At 28.0% G+C, this 12,710-nt stretch overlaps 2 protein-coding genes across 8 annotated transcripts in view; one reads left to right on the forward strand and one right to left on the reverse strand.

Moving 5' to 3' along the window:
- Positions 1-9,183, forward strand: part of LOC126899057 (uncharacterized) — a 213,365-nt gene extending 204,182 nt beyond the window's left edge. For both annotated transcript variants that reach the window (XM_050673580.1, XM_050673581.1), the window contains exons 37-48: positions 624-843; positions 1,030-1,180; positions 1,412-1,537; positions 1,857-2,029; positions 2,455-2,574; positions 2,698-2,837; positions 4,373-4,608; positions 5,106-5,333; positions 5,398-5,622; positions 5,990-6,317; positions 6,449-6,600; positions 6,770-9,183. In XM_050673580.1, the coding sequence (XP_050529537.1) occupies positions 624-843; positions 1,030-1,180; positions 1,412-1,537; positions 1,857-2,029; positions 2,455-2,574; positions 2,698-2,837; positions 4,373-4,608; positions 5,106-5,333; positions 5,398-5,622; positions 5,990-6,317; positions 6,449-6,600; positions 6,770-8,965 (4,295 nt within the window). In that variant the 3' untranslated portion in view covers positions 8,966-9,183. The remainder of the gene's footprint in view (positions 1-623; positions 844-1,029; positions 1,181-1,411; positions 1,538-1,856; positions 2,030-2,454; positions 2,575-2,697; positions 2,838-4,372; positions 4,609-5,105; positions 5,334-5,397; positions 5,623-5,989; positions 6,318-6,448; positions 6,601-6,769) is intronic.
- Positions 9,184-10,394: 1,211 nt separating this feature from the next.
- Positions 10,395-12,710, reverse strand: part of LOC126899066 (uncharacterized) — a 10,162-nt gene continuing 7,846 nt past the window's right edge. For 4 of the 6 annotated variants that reach the window (XM_050673600.1, XM_050673602.1, XM_050673601.1 and 1 more), the window contains exon 5: positions 10,395-10,862. In XM_050673600.1, coding sequence (XP_050529557.1) covers positions 10,687-10,862 — 176 coding nt within the window. In that variant the 3' untranslated portion in view covers positions 10,395-10,686. The remainder of the gene's footprint in view (positions 10,863-12,710) is intronic. The other 2 variants (XM_050673599.1, XM_050673604.1) reach the window with 2 other exon arrangements.

Consider the following 12,710-nt stretch of genomic DNA (forward strand, 5'->3'; position numbering starts at 1 on the left):
GTAAAAACACTTAAGAACTCATAAAGAAATAATGATTTTTAAATTATCGTCTAATCATCATTAAGATCATAATAAATCAATTAAATTATTAAAATCAATAAGAATTTAATGTATCTGAATGATGTTTGGGAATTGTTTATTTTCCATAATTGTACATAAAAATTATTGTTTTTAGCCTCAAAGGAAATTTTCAATTTATATAAAGAGTGTTATTATAAAATAAATATTTCAGCTTACATTAATAATTAAATTTTTACTGCTCCAATAAATAAAAAATACATTTTCTTACCAACTCTTTACAAATTTTATATTTGAAAACCGAAATTTGTACTGATATTCAAATATTAACTCATTGATATTAATAAAACATAATTTCAATAAAATATTAATCAACTATTATGAAACATTTTCTTATAATGTATTGTGCAAAATATTTTCTAATCTATATTGCTATTATTATATTTAATGATATATCAATTTTTTTTTTCAATTGTCTTAGTTCTTTTACTATAAAAAAAAATTCGAAATTTATTAATATCTTGAGAAACTTCATAAATATTAAGTTTTCAAATGTATTGTAGAAATATTTTTATAAAAATTGTTAAATGTGCACCTCCTTTTAGGACTTGATGAAGGGTTTTTAGAACTTTCGACCGTTAAAGATATGTTTGTTGGCGGATCAATTGGTAGAGATCGTATTAAGGATCCAGATTGTGCTGCTATTATGAGAAAGTACAATCTGCATAATTATTCCCCTTCAGAGTGTTGTATGGGGATAGTTCATGGAAACAGCACCAGCGAAAATCGTATATTTTATTTGTTAGCACCAAATAAAATTCTTAGGTATACTATTTTTTTGTTTATGCAATTTTAAAACTTTATTAAAGCTGTAAAATTAACAATTTTTGTAAATGATTCTGTCAAATTCTTTAACGCACTAATGCATAACTAATGATTGACGTGTTATCTTAATAAAAATAATTAGATATATTTACGTATTATAATATAAAGTATTCAATATATTTGTAGCTTATGGTACGATGGACTGTCAAAAGTCATTAAAAAACTCCGAGATGTAATAAGTAATGAAGACAAGCGCAAGATATGGCTAAAAAACAATTACGTACAACAATATATCACATCAGGTGGTCATGGACCAATGACAGCTGATGCCATCAGAGTAATTTATCTTATTATTATATGTATTTTGTTACTGTAAATTATAAATAAATTATTTCAATTTAAAAGTTCCTTTAATAAATAATAAAATATTCAGTTAATTATAAAATAATTATTTATTTGTTAAAAAATAAATTTAACCAAAAAATTGTTTTCTATTAAAAGTTTTTTTTTTTAATCAATTTAAGAGAAGGATATAGCAATTAAATCTATCCCATTTTGTTGTGTATAGTTATTTGGTGGTCGAGATTGGACATTAACGGGCAATGCAATTAATAATGCTTCGCCAGACATCAGCATTGCAAAACGGGCAGCGTCCATGCGTTTTCGTAAGAAGAAATCCGTTGCCAGTGTTTCAGTATGTATATATTATGATTGTTGACTTTTTAGTTTAGTTTAAAATATTGTAGTAAAAATATTTTAAGAACTTTAAAGAGCCAATCAACAAAAATTTCTTTTTTATTTCCAAATTAATGTTGTAGAAAAATCAAATATTTTGGAAATGTGATGTTTTTTGAAAGAAGGAAAATTCCTTTAAAAAAAAAAAACTAGTCACGTGGCAATTTTTGGTTTTTGTTCATTAATTATTTAAAGTATATAATTTTTTTGTGGATTTACCCTTTTGACAAGAGCTTCATATTTAATATTTATTCTATGAGCAACATGATGGTTTGCAGAATGATGGATTACTCAAGCCTTATGATGTCAATGAATTAATTAGTAAATCGCGATTGGATTTGGCTAGTAGCAGTGGAAATTCATTGACTTGCACTGCAAGTCAACAAGAAGACGACAAAAAGAATGACGGTTTGGATAAAATTTTGTTTGTCGAATCTGAAAATTCTGATAAGTGAGTCAAATTTTAAGAATAGTTGTGTTATTTATCAATATTTTCCAAAAAAGTAATAACATTTACCAATTTGTATGCAGCTTTTATCAATTATACTCTAGAATAATTAAATAATTCATTTTTCTTATGGTAGGACTAACACTACATTAAATTCTTTTGCTTGAAGTGCTTAAGGATGAAGATAAACTCTGCAATGAGTCCGAAACGTCAGAATTCAACTGTAAACATGGATACATCCTTCAGCACTTCAAGCAACTATACAATCCACAAAAGCTTCAACACATTCATAAATTATTTTGATTATATTTTTTTATAAAGTAATTATAAATGAGCGACCCAGAATCCAGAAGTATTTGTTTTACTTTCCATTAATATGTTGATGTGAATTTACAATATATTAACCAATAAAAATAATATTTTTTTAGGTTATACAAACAACCAAATGAATCACCATTGAATATAAGTGATGGTCATGTTTCACCTATACCACCCAATAATACGCAATTAGATTTTGAAGATTTTGGATTACTTTTTGAAAGTTTTAAGTAATGTTTTGTTGTATATATTTTATAATATACTTCATTTTAATAAACAATTTTTGTTAATGAATTGTATCTCTAATTATGTTAATAGTTTTTATATAAATAATGTTTATGATATATTGTTAGCTTGCGGATGCGAAAAGATCTTAGAGATCTATTTGATCAAATGAGAACACCTGGTTGCAACACTCCTTACAAAGCATCAGATGACAATACAATCCAAATTGAATATTCTAAGTCTAGAAACATATCTGAACAAACTCACTGTAAGGAAAACATTTTTTTTTTTTTAAACATTATGCATAAAACTAATTTATTGAAAGTTTATAAGAGCTTAGCAAATTTTTGGTCCATTCACATTATGAATTGAATCCGTATTACGAATTGCTAATTTAATCTGTCAAAACTTTTTGCATTATTAAAAATTAAATTAATATTAATTAATCAATTACAGATGTTGATATAATATGATTTTATCACTTGTGGCTAATATTACTTAAAATTAATATTTATTTTATATTACAAAATGATTATTTTATGAAAAAAACAGATTCAATTCATAATTTGGAATCTTCAGATTGGCGTAATTTTTTTTCAATTAGGATTTCTGTCTTAGTCCTAATGTTTATAACAGTATAAACTGAAAGTATTTCTTCAAATTTATCTCACAATATGAAATACAATAAATGAATAAATATTATTTTAAATTTAACATGTTTATTATTCACTCATCATGAATAACTTATTACTTCTACAAATAAAAAAACTTCTCTTTATTACTTAAAAATAATTTTTATGTCCAACCTTTTTATACCTTATCAGAAAATAACTATATTTTTAAATGATAGCTTACGTGTATATGTATACAGAGTTTTCAAAAAGTAACAATAATAATCAATTTTTTGCTATTAAATACATACCGAAAACCTTTAAGTTAATCAATTTTTATCTATTTATTCTTAAACTTATTAAAAGTTTTCACTATCAATAAAGTACTATATTGTTTGAAAAATAGAAACAGATATGAAATTAAATGTCTTAGGTGTGTATTTTTTTCAAAAAATATTAGCTATGAATGTGCAAAAAACATATTAAAAACATAAAAACAATTTTTATAACATATAATGTTAACTAAATGTTTTTATAACAATATTTTTTTTAATTGCTATCTGGGATGCAGTATAAACTTCTTTGCGGTGAAAAGCCTTAAGCAAAACTTTTTTTTTTTAAGAAAAACTGAAAAAACTTTATTGCTTGATCACTAAATAACAGATATGTTAGGTACAAAAATAATGATTTTTTTTTTACTTATTCCTATTAAGATACTTTTTGGGGAAAAAGTTTAACTAAAGACCAATTTTCAAGATGAAACATAAATAAAACGTTTCTATTAAATCAAATGACAATGAAACTTCCTAAGATTAATTTTTCATGGAAAATTATTAAACAAATAGATACACCAATATCATATTTTTGTAAAAACTATAAATTAAGCATTTTACCTATTATACTTCATGTATATTGTTTTATATTTAAAATGAACTAATTTTGAAAATAAATCTATATTATAGCTAAATAGGTTTAAATATTTGTCACAAGGAATTTCTTAGATATTATATTTTGTGTTAAAATTTTTTCATAAAAGAAAAAAATAATAAAGGTTTTGAATGAATAAATATATTATTACATTATAAAATAAACATGTTATATCTATTATACATGAAATTGTATACAATATTATTATTACTAGAATGTAAAGTTTATAATATATTTAGTTATTATATTATATTTACATTTTTAGTGTCGGAAATAACCATGAAAAATAATAACAGCATTGATAATTTATATACTATGAATACTTCAGTTCAGAAGAAACGAATTTTTGATGCAATCGCAGCTTCAAGTATTGTGTCTAATTGTGCGGGAGTAGAAACATTTAAACCAGTTGCTGCTTGGTCAATGGGAGATTTCTTGAATTTTATGGAAAATAAGCAGATGACACCTTGCACTGAAAAAGAAGCTCGGCATATTATTCAGGTTAATTAGTGTGTAATTAACCTGTTATGAATCTGATTATTAGACGAGTTTAGTCTAACTGTTAAACCATTAAAAATTATGCATGATATTATTTCAATTAAATTCTGTCGTTAATTTTTAAAAGTTGATGTGTTAAGTTTAGCATTTTTTTTAGAACAAAAGCAAACTTAAAATTTCAATAACCTCTTATGAAAATCTAATTTATGGATAATAAAAAACAAATATTCCTATTGAAACTTAATTGTAATTGTTCAATACACTGTAAAAATATCTTTTTATATTTAAAATTTGTGCAATTATTTTTATTTGATTATAAAAAAAATTTTAAAAATCCATTTTTGTGACATAAGTTTTTAAATGTAAACCATAAAATTATATTTCAAATTAGTGTTGAATTATGATTGAAAAGTACAAAAAAATATTAATAAAACATTTTTTAAAAGTTTTAAGTCAATATTATTTTTATATTGATGCAACCATATTTGTCCATTTTTCAGAAATTTGAGCCTGATCCAGAGATTAGAGCTCGAGATTGCCTATCCTTTGAAGGATTTGCCAAGTACATGATGGATCAAGGAAACAACGTGGTTTCTGAATCAGAATCAGTTGTAAATGAGTCTATTATGAATTTCCCACTTTCTTGTTATTATATAGCCTCATCACACAACACTTACCTAACCGGACATCAGCTAAAAGGAGAATCATCTGTTGACCTATATAGTCAAGTAAGTTATTATTTAATAATTTTTCTTTAAAATAATAATTTTCCATACATTTTCTTAATTTAAGGTATTATTGGCTGGTTGTCGCTGTGTTGAACTAGATTGTTGGGATGGGGATGATGGATACCCATTAATTTATCATGGGCATACATTTACCACTAAAATATCATTTCTAGGGGTAGTAGATGCTATAAATAGACACGCGTTTGTTGCCTCTCCGTATCCTGTCATACTATCGATTGAAAATCATTGTTCACTTGCACAACAAGCAAGAATGGCACAGATATTTCAAGTAAATAATAATTGAAATCATAACTTTTACTTTATTTAAAGCAGTGTTTTGTAGACATGTGACACATTACTTTGTTTCCCTCAGTCGTACACTACTTTATCAGCCTAAAAGTGTATCGACATATGAAATATAAGTGCGTGGTGGCCTAGTGATAAGGTTTGTCTCATTGACGCCTAGAGTTGTAGGATCTATACCTGTACCGTGCCTCGTTTTTCACAGGACTTCTTATAAATTTTTGATGAATTCTCGTCAATCTCCAGAGTCACATTTACTTCAATATGAATTTTTTTTTTTTTAGTTTATCCATAAATATAAAATTGTTTGAAATTTTCGTTTTAATCTAACTTATCTTTTAATTATGTTACAGAATGTTTTTGGAGAAAAACTTGTATCCGGTTTCATGTTTGACACGGATTATGAACCACAATTACCTTCTCCTAATCAACTTAAGTACAAAATTCTTATTAAGAACAAGAAAATTGCTTCTCCAGGCTCAGATGGTCGTTTGCGAACTAACAATAGTTTAAATAGAAGTTCTCAGGCCTTAATGCATCATGCTAGCTTACCTCCACACAGGAGTAGCTCGACTAGTGCTGGTACTGATGATGCTATCGCCGTAGTTGAAGAAGAAGAAGACGATGATGACGAAGACGACGACCAGGACGAATATGATGAAGATGACTTAGACTTTAATAGTAAGAACACTTTTAAATTTAATTATGCAAAATTACTTACTTTATAATTATTTGATAAAATATAAAATGTAAATATATATATATATGTATATATATTAGTAGTTTCGATGTTAATTTTCTTATTTTTTTAGAAATAAGGATAGACAAAACTGGTAGAATTCGTCATAGGTTTGGCTCAAAATCAAACGACAGATGTGTTGAAGGAGAAGCACATGGCCAAAAGTATAAAAAACATAATAGCCAAATAGCAAAAGAACTCTCGGACATAGTAATTTACGTCCAGGTAAAAAAAGTTAATTTTTAGACTAAATAATATGTCAACAACACTAATAGTTATTTTTATAATTATTAAGTTTATCATCAATTATTGATGATACTTTAGGTAAATTGAAAGTTGTGAATTATAGATATATTTTATTATAAATTATTGATTATTTTATTTATTTTTGCAGGCAATTAAATTTCGTGGCTTAAATACAATTAGTCCTAGTAGTTCGGTAAAAAATAAAAGGTCATTAACTGAATCCACTAGTGCTCCAATGACCAGTACAACTTCAACAATCAGTGTTACGGGTTGTGATCACCCTCTTCACCGCCCTGGTACTGTTTTAAATGCTCATCATCCTTGTTATCGATGTTCATCATTAAATGAAAATTCTGCTAAAAAATTGACAAAAAAACGGCCATTGGACCTGATTGCTCATGCCGAAACACAGTTAGTACGAGTGTATCCAGCCGGCATGCGTATTGATTCATCCAACTTCAACCCAGTACAATTTTGGGCATACGGAGTCCAAATGTCAGCTCTCAACTATCAGACGGACGAAGCAACGGCCACTCACCTGAATGCAGCAATGTTTGAACGTAATGGTGGATGTGGATATGTCCTTAAACCGCAAGTAATGAGAGATCCTTCTCATGTCATGTATCGCCGATTCAATCCTCTAGATAAAGAGTTCGATGGTTTACATGCCATTCGACTATGCTTAAATATATATTCAGGTCAATATGTGTCGCCATCTACCGGCCCCAGAGCAAACGTTCATGTCGAAGTCGAAATAATTGGTATACCTGCTGACAATATAAAAAAAAAAACCAAAACAGTGTTTGGCAATAGTATGAATCCCGTTTGGAATGAAAACTTCACGTATCGCGTGAGATTCGATGAACTTGCATTTGTTCGTTTCCTTGTTGTCGATTCTAATACTAACCACCCCTTGTGTCAACGTGTGATACCCCTCAAATGTCTGCGACCTGGATATCGACATGTAGATTTACGTAATATGCAAAATAGATCATTGCCACTTACGTCTCTGTTTGTTCATATTCGCATTGTTGAGGATAGCGTGAGTTCTTTAGATGAATGTAGAACATCGTCAGGTACTACCACTCGTGGATTTGGCTCTTTAGGGTCTACCGCTACCATTGATAATGATTCATCCTACTTATATGGTACAACCCCACGTAGAAAAACGTTCTTTTTAATGGTGTATGGAGTATTCTCTGAAGAAGCGTACACTGTATTTAAAATAACTCAAGATAGCACGGTTACAGATGTAATACTTATGGCGCTTGAAAAGCGCGAAGAACGAGTGGATGATATTAAAGGGTACGTACTCCTTGAAGAAGTAGGACTTACATGGGATGCTATACAACAAGGACCATCTAATGACAGTGGCGATGAGATGGTTTCTCAACGTGAAACAGATGGTATCAAGAGTCTAGACAAAAATGGTGGTGGTAGAAGTGGAAGATTTCGATACAGTAGGAAGAAGAAAAAGAAAAAGAAAAAGAAAGAAAAGTTCGCCCGAAAATTGTGGAATAATGATGACGTTCCAATGTTCCAGCGTGTTTTAGACTATGACGAAAAGCCACTAGAAGCCCAAGCACGATGGCAAGGCGATGGACATTTTGTTTTAAAGAGGATTGGTGACGATCCAAGTAGTCGCGCCTGGTTGACGTCATTACAAGGTCGTAATGTAGATATGTGTCGTACTGATCGATCGTGGGATGATGCTCATACATTTTTAGTGTGTGTTTACAACGTAGCTGAAGACATACCTTATGTGATACTCAAAGTTCCTACAGGATCGACAGCACAAGATGTATTGGCACAAGTGTTGGTTAAGGCCCGTCGCATGGAAGATCCAACATCGTTCATTTTGGTGGAAGAATTAGAATGGGATGAGACGGACATAAGATATAGAGTATTAGGTGACGATGAAGTAGTATATACTACGCAGAGCCGATGGTCCAGATTAGGCAGGTTTGTAATGGAAGAGCGAGAATTAAAAAAGGAATTTAATAGTAGCGAAAATCAGGGAATTGTAGAGTTAACAGCGCAAGCATTAAGTAAAATAGCAAGAGTAATGAGATTACCTGCAGGTTTAGCGGCCGTTGGTCGTAAATGGCGAGCATGCGGGTTACCTACAATAGCAGGTCATTGTCTTCGGAGGCCTGAAAACTGCCGTGAGACAGTCATTCAAGAAGCAGCAAGGGCGCACAACAAAATGTTAGAAGCCCGAGCACATGTATTACGGGATAATCATGGAGAAGGCGGTGGCCTAGAGCGAGCAGGTGATTCATTAAGCTCTGGAGGAAGATTTTCAGTTCCAGCAGTGAGACTTATTACGTTTTGGAGATCCTGACCCGGGTATTGGTGCACGAGAATGGGTTACAGTGAATCCGCTATCGTTGGCACCATGGTTTAAATTATAACGGTTTTCCTATTTTGCCTTTAGGCGACTTCTATTACTTAATCTAAACTTTTATAAGTTTTATTTATTTTAATATTCATCTTATAATAATTGTGAAATATCATTACCAATAAACCAATACATATCCCTTGCTGGTATTTATGGTCAAATCGTTTTCAGGGTGAACAAATTAATTATATAGTTATAAAATTATATTATCACTCAAACGAGTGAATCAAAGTATTTTATCTTACCATCGTTTTGTTGTCATATGTTTATAAATATAATATACATATTCACTGTACATATACACACTTGTAAAAAATTAACAAGTGAGTTGCTAAGTTCTGTTGTGCGTTGTCAATCATTTTTTTACTTTACCAAGATATTTTGAAAATTCGTTCAAAAATATCAAAATGATTTGGGTCGGAACTCAACTAAATTAATTTTATATTTTAGTCTATAAACAATACTCGTATATCTTTTTCTGTTTATATCCTTTTTACTACTTTATACTTAAACCAATGATATTTGAACCAAAATCGACGCCATTCTAGTCATTTTATCGATACGACTAAAATATTATTAAAATACTGTAAGGTTAATTACTGTTTTATATTTGTTGTTTTTAAAAGTGTACTAGTGTTATTATTAATTTCATCTGAACTACTTAAAATATTTTTATGAGATACACTAGAGTAGATGTTGATATTTATTACAGTATTTTAAGTCTAGAAAATTTTATAATATTTAATTATTATATATTTATATTAGTTATAAGCACACGCTATTAATATTTAAGTAATATAAATTATTATGAACCTTCGAATTTTATCTCGTGTGTTTTAAAATGTATCATAAAAAATAAAAATTTGTCATCTTTTGTCATATATAAACAAAAATGTATATAATAAAATAATTTATATTTTTTTTTTAAATAAGTAAAAAAGTACCACAATTCATAATGTTTCTTGGTTCATTATAAATATATATATAACATAATGTTTAGCGTTTATTATTGTAAAGTCCCTTGCAAAACGCTTAAAGGTGTACATTTAAATATTATTAGTTATATAACTTTTTATGCTTATTTTTTGTTCTTCTGTAATTAAATTATTTTAAGTATAAGATCCACATATACTCTGTAAGTTCATCACAATTTGTATAACTTATTCATTTTACTTTTACTTTAAGACATTGATTTTGATTATGAACAAATTTTATTATTATTAAATATTGGATCTCTTGAAAAAAGGAAGTTAAAAGGCTGTCTTTTAAGTTTATTTTTATAACAAAGAAACCCTAACAATTTTTTTCTTGGTTATAATCATGAAAAGTCTATAACACCAAATAGTTGTTAGATTTTAATTTATTTGCATATTCATTTAACACACAGACTGATTCTAAAATTTAATATAACCATAAAAATAATTATTCTTTTGTATATTTATTACTGAAGGTTGATTTAATAAACAAACAAAATTGTACAAATAAATTAGATTATAAAAACTTATATAACTACCGATAAGTTAAGGTTGTTTTTGCATGTACTTTTCTTTATTTTTAATAAATCACAAGATTAAAATGAATATAATTAAAATTTTATTTAATTAACAAAATTAATCGTTCAATATTTAGTTATTACATGAATGTTCATAAATATAAGCTATCAATCACAATGGTGATTCAGTGATGTCCGTTGCACTTTCCCAATGTGAAGTGGACGTGAGTTCATTGATTGAGGATATTATTTGATATGTATGTGATGAACTTAGATCAGTAGATGGACTTACGATAATTTCAGGAACATCATTAATATTTTTAACTTGCGAAAATGTATTTATGATTCCTATACAAGTGTATACAAATGTATCAATAAAGTATAACATAATTAATTTTGTTTATTTTTATGACATTATAAAACCACATTATTAATCATTAAAAATTATGAATTTACAATACTTTTTTTTATAAAAATCAACTTTCTCTAAATTCACACATAATTTATTAACTATTTATTTTATTTTTACTTATTGATAGTTTTTTATGGAATTTTGTAGAATAAATTGTTATTAACACCCCAATACAAACTAAATGTATAGTTAAGTGGCGTAATTAAGGTTTTGACTCTGGATGAGAAAATTGTTCGCTTCCTTCTCAAAACGAAAAAAATTGTATCTTTACCATATTTTTTTCATGGTGAGATACCCTTATAATATATATACACTCTTATCTCCCCCTAATTACGTCAGTGGTATAGTTGGATATATAAACCTGAAATGATGAACTTTTGTATGGGGTCCAGATGTCTCCATAACGAAGAGTAGTGGAATAATGCACCTCTCCACTACCCTTCGTTACTATGATTTTATTTTCATGAGGAGCCCAAAATTCATGAACCCTCCTCGCGAATACACCTCTACATACTTGCGTGTAATTTCTAATTTTATAATTATTCGTAACGAATATCTAATTGTGTAGGTACATGATGTCATAACGTTCACTAAGTTAATAAGAATAAATTATATTTATTATAATTTTGTATATTTGAGTTTCAATGATACATAAAAAATACGAAATTAAAATTTGATATTTTAGTTTCGATGAAAGCTGAGAAAGTATTGGTTTTACTATGATGTGTTTTTTTTTGTGTCTGTTATCACAAATCGTATCTAGTCGAAGACATTACCCTCAAAAATTAAAAAAGATACCTCGTTCCCCGTAAATAGGAGAAATCTTCCCAAAAATTACAATTTAAAAAATCGGTAATTTTCAAAGTTTTTTTCATAAATCTGCCATAACTTTTTTAAAAATGAACAAATAAATACAATTTTTTTTATATAGATACCAACCTTAGGTATAGAAGTATCATATGATATATTTTTGTGAATATTTGAATCTTTACCTGCCCACAGGGAAATTTTCAAAATGGCAAAAAATTAACATTTTCAACTTTAATTTTAAAGATATTGCAGAAATACTGTCACTTTTATAAACATCTTAAATTAAAGCATATGTAATACATTTTATTAAAAAAAAAAAACGGTAGCACAGTGGGGTCGCGGCATAGTGGAGACATTGCATAGTTGGGTTCAGTCTAGATTTAATCTGACAGTGATTAAAATCACTATCATAAGAAACGCTTCGATGCAAATCTGTAGATAGTGTTTAATTTTAAAAAATTGATGGATAATTGCAAAAGCAACATCAACTTCTATTAAAATAAAATACAAAACCCATAATTTTCATACAAAAATAGCATATTTTTGAATATGGTAGCCATTTGCGTATAGAAGATAGGTCGTCGGGACAAATTTTTTTTTTTCATTTTGTAGTACATAAAATAAGCTTTAATTTTATATATGTTTAAAGGACGCAGTATTTCCGGAACATTATCAAAAATCAAGTTGAAAAAGTTATTTTTTGTAAAAAAATTACTATTTTAAATTCCCCCAGTGAGCAGAATAAATGTTAGATTTTCAAAAAAAATTATATCAAATGAAAGGGAAATATCTAAGGTTTCAATACAAAAAAATATAAATATTAATTGTTCATTTTTGAAAAAGTTATGGCAGTTTTAAGTACAAAAAACATCCCGATAAAAGGTCATTTTTATCGCAAACATTACATTTTTTTTTAAATTTTCGACAGCCATTTGCACATAGAAGATAAGATGTCGGGACAAATTTTTTTTTTT

This window comes from Daktulosphaira vitifoliae, unplaced genomic scaffold, assembly GCF_025091365.1.
Source record: "Daktulosphaira vitifoliae isolate Bord-2020 unplaced genomic scaffold, ASM2509136v1 Scaffold_2, whole genome shotgun sequence".
NCBI classification, from domain to species: Eukaryota; Metazoa; Arthropoda; class Insecta; order Hemiptera; family Phylloxeridae; genus Daktulosphaira; species Daktulosphaira vitifoliae.